The 12,912-nt window shown below is 36.6% G+C and overlaps 1 protein-coding gene across 1 annotated transcript in view; it reads right to left on the reverse strand.

Moving 5' to 3' along the window:
* Nucleotides 1–793: 793 nt before the first annotated feature.
* Nucleotides 794–12,912, reverse strand: part of narf (nuclear prelamin A recognition factor) — a 28,258-nt gene continuing 16,139 nt past the window's right edge. Inside the window, exons 7-12 of the mRNA XM_059324896.1 lie at nucleotides 12,299–12,417; nucleotides 10,124–10,253; nucleotides 6,914–6,986; nucleotides 5,105–5,242; nucleotides 3,189–3,346; nucleotides 794–2,132 (exon numbers count right to left, since the gene is read on the reverse strand). Of these exons, the coding sequence (XP_059180879.1) occupies nucleotides 1,885–2,132; nucleotides 3,189–3,346; nucleotides 5,105–5,242; nucleotides 6,914–6,986; nucleotides 10,124–10,253; nucleotides 12,299–12,417 (866 nt within the window). The 3' untranslated portion in view covers nucleotides 794–1,884. The remainder of the gene's footprint in view (nucleotides 2,133–3,188; nucleotides 3,347–5,104; nucleotides 5,243–6,913; nucleotides 6,987–10,123; nucleotides 10,254–12,298; nucleotides 12,418–12,912) is intronic.

The raw sequence follows: 12,912 nt of genomic DNA on the forward strand, positions 1-12,912 counted from the left end.
ATGTCACGCCCCATAGGCCAGATTTTATTTTCACAAACCAGTGGCTATGATGTATGAGAAAGATCACTCCCTACCCATACATAGTTTTTTTGTTTAATTTAGTTGTTGTTGTTGTTGTTGTTATGGTTGTTTGTTTTTCTTCTCATTACTTGGATATAAACTAAAATATTATTTCAGCATTTAGGGCAGACGACAGATGCAAGAAGTATGCCCACATGATGTATACATTGTACATGTCTGATTCTGAATTTCAATAAAAAATAAATTACAAAAAAAAGCGACCATAGTCATTATTTTGAGTTTCATTGTTCCAGTCAAATGGGATGTGAGACGATCAATTATGTAAAGTACACTTTAATTTATTTTCATCAGTAAATTGAGAGCCTATGTTACACTCCTTTCTGTGGTGTTCCATTGAGACTTCACTCACTGGTCCAGCAGTCCTTGGCTTGTCCTTTATAGTATTGAAGGAACTGAAAAACTACAGTATGTGTTGGAAATAATTACAATAAACTATAAACAGAGGCTTTAAAAGCACTCCTGTTGCTATGCATACTATGTTAATGTTTTAACCCATTGAAGCCTGGAAAGCGTTTACGTCGTTTTGTAGTATTTGTATAAGCTCTCAAATACTTTTTGAATTTCATTTCTATCTGCTACAGAGGCTGAAAAATCTATTATTTAGTAGAAGAGTTGACACTTTTTTTTCCAGAATTTTTCCAGAATTTCCAGAAAATTAGAGGCTTATTTTAAAATCGCCCATCGGTTTTTCAGGCCTCAATGGGTTAATTTAGAATGGTGAAAAGACAGTTAACCGGAACTATTTAGTAGGTGTGCATTATAAGAAATTAATGGAAATCCTGCAGCCAATCAGAAGCAAGCATTCTCCCAGCCCATGGTATAATATATTTTAAAACTTTCATTATATCAATAATGGAAAAATAATGACATTACCGGCTGCTACACCTGATGACTGGGTATGTTGTGCACAAATGTCAAAAGTTTTAACATTATTTAAAAAGAGGCTGCAGTGAACAATGACATCATCCTCAGAGTCAGTAAAATGACACATTTCTTTGTCAGAATGCTTTACTGCATAAGATATGACAAAAAAAACATATAACTTAAAAATGCTACTTTGAGGAATGCGAACAAAGTGATAAAACAAATGAAATTATTTTGTACCATTAAAAAAAAAAAAAAGGACTGATTCTTCACTGGAGCGGAGGAACCAAACACTGGGCTGGTAGTTACATAAGCAAACACTTGACACGATAAGTGTTATTAAAAAGGCTTTTAACCTCATGGATCACAGCAGCCTGTTGAGAATAGACGGATCACACTGTTGCATAGGTATCAATGAGAATAAGTCGTCTTTCAGCGAGGGAACAGTGGAATCAACTGCAACACAAAGTCAGACATGATTCATACTGGATGGTTTCGATTTGGAAAACATTGGACTTATCATTCAGTAGCCATAGGATCGCTTTATGAGTTCCAGATGTGCTGAAGCTTCATACGTTTCCTCAGCAGGCTTATTGCTCTGCACATAAATAGTTGCTACAGACTTCATTTCAGGTGACTGTAAGCCATTATCTGCAACATACTGACATCAGTGCTTCAGTCTGCTCAAAATGTAGAAGTGTGTGTCTGGACTCTGGACCCGTATTTCTCCTCAGGTTTGGCAGCGGAGATCCACCATATTTAAATACACACACTACCCCCCTGTGGCCTCATGGAAGAACTACACCCACTGAACTTCACTCAGCGGTGCAGCATGGTCCTTGGCTTGTCCTTCAGGGTAGCAGCATGGATAAAGATTGGTCCAGAGGCAGCGCTCCATCAGCTCCATGGTGTGTTAAAAGTAAAACACTTGCTCTCTCCTCACCACTGCATGTGTGGGGGCTGTGTGTGGGTCTGACTCTGACTTCTGTACTGGGTGTGTAGCAGTGTGTTGGCCTGTGGGGAGTCCTGGCCCTGCAGCCAGTCTTGATAAAGGGTGTGCAGGGTGGGGTTGACCTCCGGAAGGCGGACTGGAAGGCTGCTGTAGGCTTCCTCCATCTGCTGGACCAGGACTTTATCCACCCGGCCTGCTACGTCGCTCTCTGCCTGACCGCGGCCGCTGAGGCACCCTGGGAAACAGAAGAAGGACTTTCAGCATCCAGTGAGAGGTTGAACTTTGTCAAACTGGCAGGATAACATGTTAAAAGCACGGTACAGCAGCATGGTACGTAGTGTTCAATTTAATAGCAGTCCAATGTGACTAACCAGATTAATCCAGGTATTTAGTATATTTTTTATTGCTACATGGTAAACAAGGTACCAGTAGGTGCAGTAGATTCTCAGAAAACCACAAAGACCCAGCATTCGTGATATACACGCTCTTAAGGCTCGGCAATTGGGCAATTAGTTGAAAAGGGGTGTGTTCAAAAAATAGCAGTTTTACAAACTCAAAACTATTTTGTACAAACTTTTTTGTTTCTAGGATCTAGCAATCCTGTGAATCACTAAACTAATATTTAGTTGTTTGACCACAGTTTTTTATAACTGCTTCACATCTGTGTGGATGGAGTCAACCAACTTGTGGCACCTTTCAGCTGTTATTCCACTCCAAGATTCTCTAACACCATTCCACAATTCATTTACATTTCTTGGTTTTGCTTCAGAAACAGCATTTTTGATGTCACCCCACAAGTTCTCAATTGGATTAAGGTCCACTCCATAACATCAATGTTGTTGGTTTGGAACCAAGATTTTGCTGGTTTACTGGTGTGTTTGGGCTCATTGTCTGGTTGAAACACCCATTTCAAGGGCATGTCCTCTTCAGCATAAGGCAACATGACCTCTTCAAGTATCTTGACATATGCAAACTGATCCATGAACTAAATATTAGTTTAGTGATTCACAGGATTGATAAACCCTAGAAACAAAAAAGTTTGTAAAGTCAATGGCAGACACTGCTATTTTTTTGAACACACCCCTTTTCAACTAATTTTCCAATTGCACAGCCTTAAGAGCGTGTATATCACGAATGCTGGGTCTTGTTGGTTTTCTGAGAATCTACTGCACCTACTGGTACCTTGTTTGCCATGTAGCAATAAAAAATATACTAAAAACCTGCATTAATCTGGTAAGTCACATTGGACTGCTATTATATTAACCACTACTGTATGTAGTCTTGGTGTTACCTCCGGGGCAGGACAGCACCTCAACCAGCTGGTAAGGCACACGTCCCTTTCTCATCCGGTGAACCAGAGTCTGGATGTTCCTGAAACCGTAGACGGCCGCAAACTGCAGTAGAGTTTCCCCGTCCCGCTCCAGAGTCACCTCCTGAAAGTCCCGGTTCCTACAAAACCAAAGACAAGCTTTCAGACAAAAACACAGTTTTATGTTTTATGTCCAATTTACAGTTTAAGGTTAAAGGGATAGTATGGGGTTTTGGGCATTAATTAGTTTTAAAATACTTGCCAGTAGTGCAGTGGATGCAGAGCTATTATCATACTTTCTGAGCTCCGGTGTCAGAGTTCTGGCCGGTTCTGATTGTAGCACCGATAGTTCCGGCAAGCTGACAGGGTCATGAAACTACAAGGTCTTGAAAAAAGCCAGTAAATCGCATAAATACATACAATGACAGCGCATAGTATTTACTGGCTTTTTTAAGAAGCAAAATTGTGCTAAGTGAAGTTTCTGATATGCACCGTTGTTTTGTGGTGGAACGGGTGAGTTTCGTGGCCCTGCCAGCTTGCTGGAACGATCTATTCCAAGATGGGAACCAGACAGAACTCTGACACCGGAGCTCGGAAAGACAACTAATGGTTTTGCATCCACTACACCAGTAGTTCTCAACTTTTTTAAGTCGCGACCCCCAATTTAACATGCATGTTGTCCGCGACCCCCACTCACTGAACAGAATCTCACACGCACAGTTCAGATCACCCAAAAAAGAAACAAAATGACCAAAAAAGACACAAAATGACCCAAAAAAGAAACAAAATTACCAAAAAGACACAAAACGACCAAAAACAACAACACAAAACGACCAAAAACAACAACACAAATTGACCACAAAATTATTTAAAAAAAAAGACACAAAAAAAGACATAAAATTACCAAATAACACACAAAATGACAAAAAAAAACACACAAAATGACCCAAAAAAAAGACATTAAGTGACGCAAAAGACTAAAACACATTAACACATGAACACTTTAACACAGTGGAGACAGAGCTGACTTCCAAAATTATTTGGCGACCCCCAGAAATCATCTCTCGACCCCAATTGGGGTCCCGACCCCAAGGTTGAGAATAGCTGCACTACACTACAGGAAAGTATTCATACGACTTAATGTCCAAACGCCTGAACTATCCCTCTAACATGATACCGGCTCCTGATCTGCAGTTACAACTTCACCCCCCTTCCCCATGTCTGCTCAAATCACATTATCTGTCGAGTCAGCTTTTTGAAAGATCATGCAGGAATCATGTCCTGATTATCTCTGTGGTGGAAACGATATCTCTCTACAGTTGCACTGTATATATTGTCTTAATGCCCAACCCTACATGGAAGCTAGGGCTGGGCGATATATCGATATAAAATATATATCGATATATATGGAATTAGACCACATCGCATATATCGACATAGTTCAATTTTTTTCTTTTCTTTTTTTATATATAAATGCTGCCCTAACTAGGGTTTGTCATATTTAGTTATTTTGTAATGTTCGTATTCTTTTCTCATTTGAATATATTTATTTCAGAAAAAGACTGGCCTATTTTATTTCATAGGCTCTTTTTATTTAAGATATTTTTTCATTTAAATGTGCACTTTATGGACCTTTGATTAAAAAAAAAGAAAAAAAAAAAAGGTACTCCTGATGTTATACAGTATTTATGTTCACGTAAACGGTTTCAATAAAATTCCTTGTGACATGTCTATTTGACTCTGACTGAACATTTGCTCTCACTTTGTGATACAAATATCAGGATATATATCGTATATCGATATTCAGCCTAAATATATCGGGATATGACTTTTGGTCCATATCGCCCAGCCCTAATGGAAGCTACAGTATGTTCCAGCAGAGTCCCTGTGTCCCTCACCTGAGGGTCTTATATGTGATCTCATGGACGTCTAGACCGAAGAGCTCTTTGGCGGCGTGTTTGAAGATGTGTTCCAGGAAGCCTTCAGAGCCTCGTCCCTCGTGTCTCACCAGCGCCACGTCTCCAGCCTCTCCGATCCTGCAGGGACAATACAGCCTCTGTAATGTCTCAGTGAACGTAGGCAATTGTGAGTTATACTTTTTTAACCCTTCAATACACAACATGGGTCTAAAGTGACCCGACTAAGTTTTTATATTCTATATCTTTGCAATAAATTAATTTCATCATTCTGTATTCCAGGTTTTCCTCAAATAACTTGTTTTTGATCATCATACATCCTCATTTTTTCTTTTCATTTCTTACTTTTTGAATAAAACACCCTTTTTTTTTTAATCACTACGCATTAGAAATGTACAAGGTCATTTTTGACCCATGTTGTGCATTAGAAGGTGTTTATATGTTGTCACCAATTTAAAACCTTACAAAGAAGACAAATATTAATTTTCCTATTTTGTTAAATTGGTGTTTTTTGCAATGGGAATTATTATTTGGTGGCTCTAATAAGTCTCAAATGTTAAAATATGTGATTTTTCAATGTAATCTGGTGGTTCTAACAACTCTTTAGTGCATGTGCAACTCTTTTTAAGTTAAACCTTAAAAAGAAGACAAACATAGTTGCACATATACTCAAATTGTTAATTTAGTGTATCACTTTTTGTATCACTACACTTCTAATGCACAAGGTCATTATTGACCCATGTGTGTAAACTTGATGTAGTAATACAAAAACTAATTTTCATCATAAAGTATGAAAGGAAAAATGGATAAAATGATCTGTTGTAATAAAAAAACAACAACATGGGAAATGAATGCGGGTCATTTTGGACCCATGTTGTGCATTAGAAGGTGTTTATATGTTGTGCATCAAAGGGTTAAACAACTTCAAGGGTGGATGGACATATCATGATATGCAGTAGTAACGTATTATAATATATTTAGACTTGTGTTACTTAATCTAACCAATTCCTTACAATATCAGTTTTGATAGGATCAATTCAAATAGCTTGCACCTAATAACTTGTATATATATACAGTACAGGCCAAAAGTTTGGACACACCCATCTCATTCAATGCGTTTTTCTTTATTTTCTACTATTTACATTGTAGATTCTCACTGAAGGCATCAAAACTATGAATAAACACATATGGAATTATGTACTTAACAAAAAAAGTATGAAATAACTGAAAACATGTCTTGTATTTTAGATTCCTCAAAGTAACCACCCTTTGCGTACTAGAATATAAGACATGTTTTCAGTTATTTCACACTTTTTTGTTAAGTACATAATTCCACATGTGTTCATTCATAGTTTTGATGAATTTACAATGTCAATAGTCATGAAAATAAAGGAAAAACATTGAATGAGAAGGTGTGTCCAAACTTTTGGCCTGTACTGTATATATATATATATATATATATATATATATATATATATATATATATATATATATATATATATATATAGTCAAACCTAAGTCTAACTTTACTGCTGGATTTAAGCATAGAACAAATAGCAGTATCTGTAGACGGGAACAATTCTCTGTTCTGTAAGTTAATAAAGAGCTACTGTAAACAAAGTTAAACATTCTTGAATACAAACTTAGTGGATACATTTAATACTGACTGAGAGTGATATTAGTATATAATTACGATATCTCCACTACTTTAATTTCTCTGTTGTTACTTACTATGTTTTATCTTTTCTCCCTTAATATAAGTGACGCATCAAAACTAGTCTGATTACTCACACATGGTCCAGTGGAACTGAGTCCAGCTCCTCCACTGACACCTTCCTCTGCTCCATCAGGTAATAGATCTCCCCTGTAACATCAAACATCACTGTTACTGTATGTGACTGATGGGAGCAACTTCAAAGCAAAAGAAATGTAGTTTGTGGAATGTAGTGTGGTGTACATTCAAATTTACTGTTGATTTCTCTGTTAAACTATCCAATAAGTTGGACATATCGGATGTTGACTGGAGATGGGCAGTAGAACTAATACACTCTTCTCCTATATGTGTTAGACACGGATTGATATACTAGTTTAAGGTGCTACACAGACATTTCACTTCATTTCACCAGGGACAAACTGGCAAGAATTTACCAGGGAGCTGATCCAACCTGCCCTAGATGTAAACAGGTGCCAGCCAACATATGCCACATGTTCTGGACTCCCAGGCTCAAAGAGTTTTAGACCAAGATTTTCAAAACCTGCTCATCCATCTGTAACAAAAATATAGAGCCTGGTCCTCTGGCAGCCATTTTTGGTGTGGCACCGGGGGAAACGCAACTAACGATTGTTCAAAGAAAAGCAATAGCATTCTCTTCATTGTTGGCCAGGAGATTGGCCCTATTGAACTGGATAAAGGCAGCACCGCCAACTCACAAACGATGGGTAGAGGAGGTGTTAGCATACCTTAAATAAGAACATCTCAGATGTATTTGCAGGGCAACACTAAGAGATACTCTAAGCTCTGGCAGCCTTTTATTTCTTATTTTGAACATGAGTTTTCATCTGCTCCAACATAATTGGCAGCTTCTGAACCCCCTCCCCCTAACCCTACCCCCCCCCCCCCCCCCCCCCCCCCCTTTTATTTTTTATTTTATTATTATTTATTTTTAAATGAATTAATATTATTATTATTATTGTTGGCATTTTTGTAATTTTTATTTATCTATTTATGTAGATATCTTGTTACTGTTACTGTCTATCTTGCTACGGTTTTGTCTGTAGTTTAGACCTGTATTTGTGATGTATATTTTGAATCCTACTTTTGTCTTGAATGGGATGTTTGATGTTTGAATATGAAAATCAATAAAAACACTTTGATTATTAACTGTCCAATAAAATGCAATGAAAAGGTAGTTTAAAAACCCACAACGTGCATAACATTTTAAAGTCTGCACCTAATGTTACATTACATTACATTAAATGTCATTTGGCTGATTTTGTCCAAAGCGACTTACAATAAGTGCATTCAGCCTGATGGTTCTAGCCTTAAACCACGGGAACCAAGTAAGAGATTTTAAAAGCCAACTGTCACCGCTACAGGAGTGCTATATGCAAAAGAAGAAGAGTGGGGTTTTTTTTTAAATTAGGCAACCATGACTTAACCAAGGTATTGTTGGAAGAGATAGGTCTTCAGCCTGCTGCAGAAAATGTATTCTGCCCTACAAAGTCTAACTGCAGTAACTACGCAAAAGGTAAAACTGAGGAAAAACTGCTTTAAAAACTGTTTTTTAACGTGTTTTAACTGGCCATCCAAATTGGTTACATGTAGATAAGTGATATGACACTTATTTCTACATGTATTGATGATGTAATTTTTATGCTAAAAAATCATGATTTATTTGACCTTTGACCCCAAAAAATTATTTACTGCACTCTGGTATTGCTCTAAAAGGTTCTAATATTAATGCAAAAACAGAGTGCAGTAACTATAATGTTGTTGTCTTCTTTCAGCTTTTATATTTTGTTTTCAGTGAATAAACATTTTCAAATTGATTTTGTTATCAGTGTATTTAAAAGTGTTTAACAACTATTCAAGTATGTGCATATTTCAGACTTAATATTATTAAGAAATGTTATATTTTAGTCTTATTATAATTTTATCTCACGTTTTTACATAATAATTTTTCTTCAAATAAACTTATAATATATTTTATTTTAATGTTTGAATTAGTATATATATATATATATATCCAAAGCAGATCGTGGTAAGTGCAATTACTGCTTGGTTTTGAGTTGGATTTTGTGGTTTTTATATTTAATATTTATCTGAAATAAAGCAAAATTGAAATCTAAAACTTTGTCACAAGATAAAACAGACCTCAAGGAGTTCGTTTTTAGTTAGAACTCAATTTCGGCCAAAAATGTAGCTACTGCAGTTAGACTTTGTAGGGCAGTATAGGCTGTCTGAGGTCCTGATGTGAGGAGAGAACCCACGCTGACACATGGAGAACATGCAAACTCTAGAAATGAAAACTCCAGACGGTCGAATCTGTGACCCTCCTGCCAGAGTGCTAACCTTTACACCAGCTGTTGCAGCTTCCTCACAGCTAAAAATAAACAGAGGAAGCAAAACCTGATCACAGGTGCTCACCTCTGTTGGCTGCTGAAGTATGTGTGTGTAATGCTTGATTCTCTTATACGCCTTTTAAATGCCTCTGAGCCACAACTTAGTTAGGAAAAGAAACTGAAGATTTTTATTCATCTAACTTTAAAATAATGATGTCCTTTAAACACAAAAATGTCAGTGTCAAAAAACTGCCATAAAAATATAATACTATTTATCATTTGGATCCACATCCAGATATTTTAACCAACTAGAATTTAGTTTTAGTTTTTTTATTTTTGTATGCTTAATGCTGGGGATTTTTTAAAATATGTTGCAACAACATTAGCTTTGATGCATTTTTATTTTTTTTGTATACTGTCATAAAAAAGTCCTCTTTCTGAAACTCATTTTGTCATTTTTTTCACAATCTGGCATATTTAACAAGGAAAATAGCATGTATTTGCCCCATTTCGCAAATGGTTCAGTCTGTTGGAAAATAGTAAAAGCACAAATCTTAAGCCAGGGCTTTAGAGTCATAGTGTGACATCACATACGGTAGGATTTGTTGCTGTAATGGCTGTGAGATCAAGAACTGTGTATAAATGGGACATTTTTGTCCTAAAAAAGGACTGGCTGTAATAAAATGTGTCCCCAAAATGCAGACAGACTTATTCTAGTAGCTGAGGTTCAACTTCCATAATTCAAAAAATGAAACAAAAAGAAAAATCCCCCCCTCGCCAAAATATATGCAATATGCATAATCAAAAATTCAAAAGCCATAAAAGTCCCTGTTGAGGCACAACAATTAAAATAATATAAAGTCAAAATGCTGAGACTTGACTGTAATGAAATATTAGCTGTAGTACAGTAGGCAGTGTGTGAGACAAAGAGGAGTGTACCTGAGGTGAGGACACAGTCCACGTCTCTGGTCTCCAGCAGGCTGTTGTAAAACTCCTCTCTGACCGCCTCCAGCTTCTTATCAAAGCAGGGAGCCACCAGCACGTGGTAGACTTTCTCTGGACTCAGCTTCTGTTGGAGACGAGGAAAAAAACATCATGAAATTCACAACGTGATTGGGAATACTACAGAAACACAAACACTTAGGACTTAGAGATTAGTGATAGCTTTAAATAATACTGTGTAGGGCTGTCAAAAGTATCGATACTCATAAAAGTATCGATACTAAAACGTTGTATCCGGATCAAGGTTATAATAGTTTTGGATTTTTCATTAGTTTTAGTTTTAATTTCGTTGTGAATTTTTGTTTTCAAATTCAGTTAGTTTTAGTTAGTTTTATGAGTGAGTTTTCTAGTTTTAGTTTAGTTTTTATTTTTTGAAAATGCTTAGTTTTAGTTGAGTTTTTATTAGTTTTAGTTTAGCATTTATTAGTTTTAGTTTTTTTGTAATGGGCTATGTGTTGGGTGCGTGATTCAAAGTGGTCATAATAAATTTTGCCTTTATTTCCTTTGGTTTATCATCTCAGCCCCAATAAGGTTATTAACTGTTTTGAATTTTGGTTGGAGTGTAGACATCCCAGTCTCAGTAAACATATTTACCATGTGTTGCATGTTCAAATAGAAACACTGAATTATGAATTAAAAAAGTTGACAAAAATGAAAACTAAGGACATTTCCACTAGAATTTTAGTTAGTTTTGTAACCACAAAAAACAGTTTCAGTTAGTTATCGTTTTTTTAAAAACTCTAGTTTTTCTTTTTATTTCAGTTAACGAAAATGTTTTTTCAATTCTAGTTTTCGTTATTTCGATAGTTTTCGTTAACTATAATAACCTTGATCCGGATACGATACTCATTTTCTAAAGTATCGATACCCCCCGTCCCCCCCTCCCGATGCCGAGCTGCCGACGCTGCGTCCTTCTCTCTCTGCCTGCACACACACACACACACACACACACACACACACAGCAGCAGGCCCCTCCCCCTCAGCGTGACATGCACAAGCAGTACTTCAAACTTGGTGAAACATCTTAAGGAGCGACACCCTTTACAGCCTCTACAGTGAATTTCGACAGGTTAGTGTCTTTTGTTTCAAACTGACCTATTAATTGAACAAAAACACCTACATTCAGACGTGCTTATCGTTCTAAGCAGGCTCTTAACTAAACAACAATGCACCTACGAGCAGATGTGCGCCATGATTTTAATTTTAATTAGGAAAAGTTTTACCCTTCTAGGACTCACCATGATTTTATTAATGCTCTTAAAAGTTTTATCCTTGAAAAAAATATTCTAGGGTGTTAGCATCCCTCCCTACCCCACCCCCCAATGAAGGACTACGGATGGAAAATAGCACCACTGCTAAATCCGATGTAACCATCTTGTTGTTGTTGTTCATGGAGTGACAATGATTTATGGTATTACATGCTGTGCTTTAAATAAACTCATTAATTCATTCATTACTGATGTTATCATGGCCGGTGGTTCGCATTAATGTTGGCCGTGTTATTATTAGCCATTAGCCGCAGCTAGCAATTAAAGGCTGACGTCACGTTAACGATTATAAACAACGTAAATAAATAAATCAGGCAGGTAGTATGCCCATATTATGCTAATTGACACAGTGTCAGTATACATAAGCATAGAGTTAATAAGTGTACATAAATGTTGGTGACTGAAAAGTGTCATTTTCTCTCTTGAAGTCCCAGAATGAAGCAGAGAAAAGTCGACTTATCAAGCTTTCCTAATATTGTGCACAGCATACAACCTCAAAATATTATTCTAAATGTTATTGTTTATTGTATTTTTTTTTTTTTTTACTACCTCAGACCTGAAGCTTGTTATCACAGTTGCAGTTTCTGTTTTTTATTATAAATATTTAAGCTGTGGTTCTGTTGCATTTTTCTTGTTAATAAAAATATTTCTGTTAAATTTTGGGGTCTTTGTTTTTATCCTGGTGGTATCGAAAATGGTCTTGAGTATCGAATATTTTCCTGAGTATCGGTATCGAGTTGAAAATTTTAGCATTGTGACAACCCTAATACCGTGATCCAGCTGTTACCAGTAAGAGAACCTTAACAAACCCAATACATTTGACTGTTGTGACAGTAAAAGTTACCTGCTGTTTAGAGAAGTAGTCTTTGACCAGACAGCCCATGATCTGCTGAGGAGACCTGGCTGTGCCGATATGAGGGGTGACCAAACTGCCCAGGACGCGCTCCGAGTAACGGATCCACCCTGTAAAAACACACATATACACAATTTCCTTTTTAGCAGAAAAACATATGAAAAGATGAATCAAAAATGAACCTCCAGTCTGCGCGGGGAAGCAAAGCCTTAAGCCTGCAACCATTCCATCAGAGGTCACCAACGGTGGTTGCAAAAAGAACTCCGGTCCTATCTATCACAATACAAAATCACACGACTTCTCACCAAGGTTATAATAGTTTTGGATTTTTCCTTAGTTTTAGTTTTAATTTCGTTGTGATTTTTTTGTTTTCAAAGTCAGTTAGTTTTAATTTGTTTTTAAGAGTGAGTATGCTAGTTTTAGTTAGTTTTTATTTTTTGGAAAATGCTTAGTTTTAGTTTAGTTTTTATTAGTTTTGTAATGGGGTGTTTTTTGGGTGCCAGATTAAAAAAAAGTCACAATAAATGTTTCCTTTATTTCCATTTCTGATCCATCTCAGCCCCAATAAGGTTATTAACTCTTACATACAGTTGCGGGTGTTTTTA

This window comes from Centropristis striata, chromosome 21 (assembly GCF_030273125.1).
Source record: "Centropristis striata isolate RG_2023a ecotype Rhode Island chromosome 21, C.striata_1.0, whole genome shotgun sequence".
Taxonomy (NCBI): domain Eukaryota; kingdom Metazoa; phylum Chordata; class Actinopteri; order Perciformes; family Serranidae; genus Centropristis; species Centropristis striata.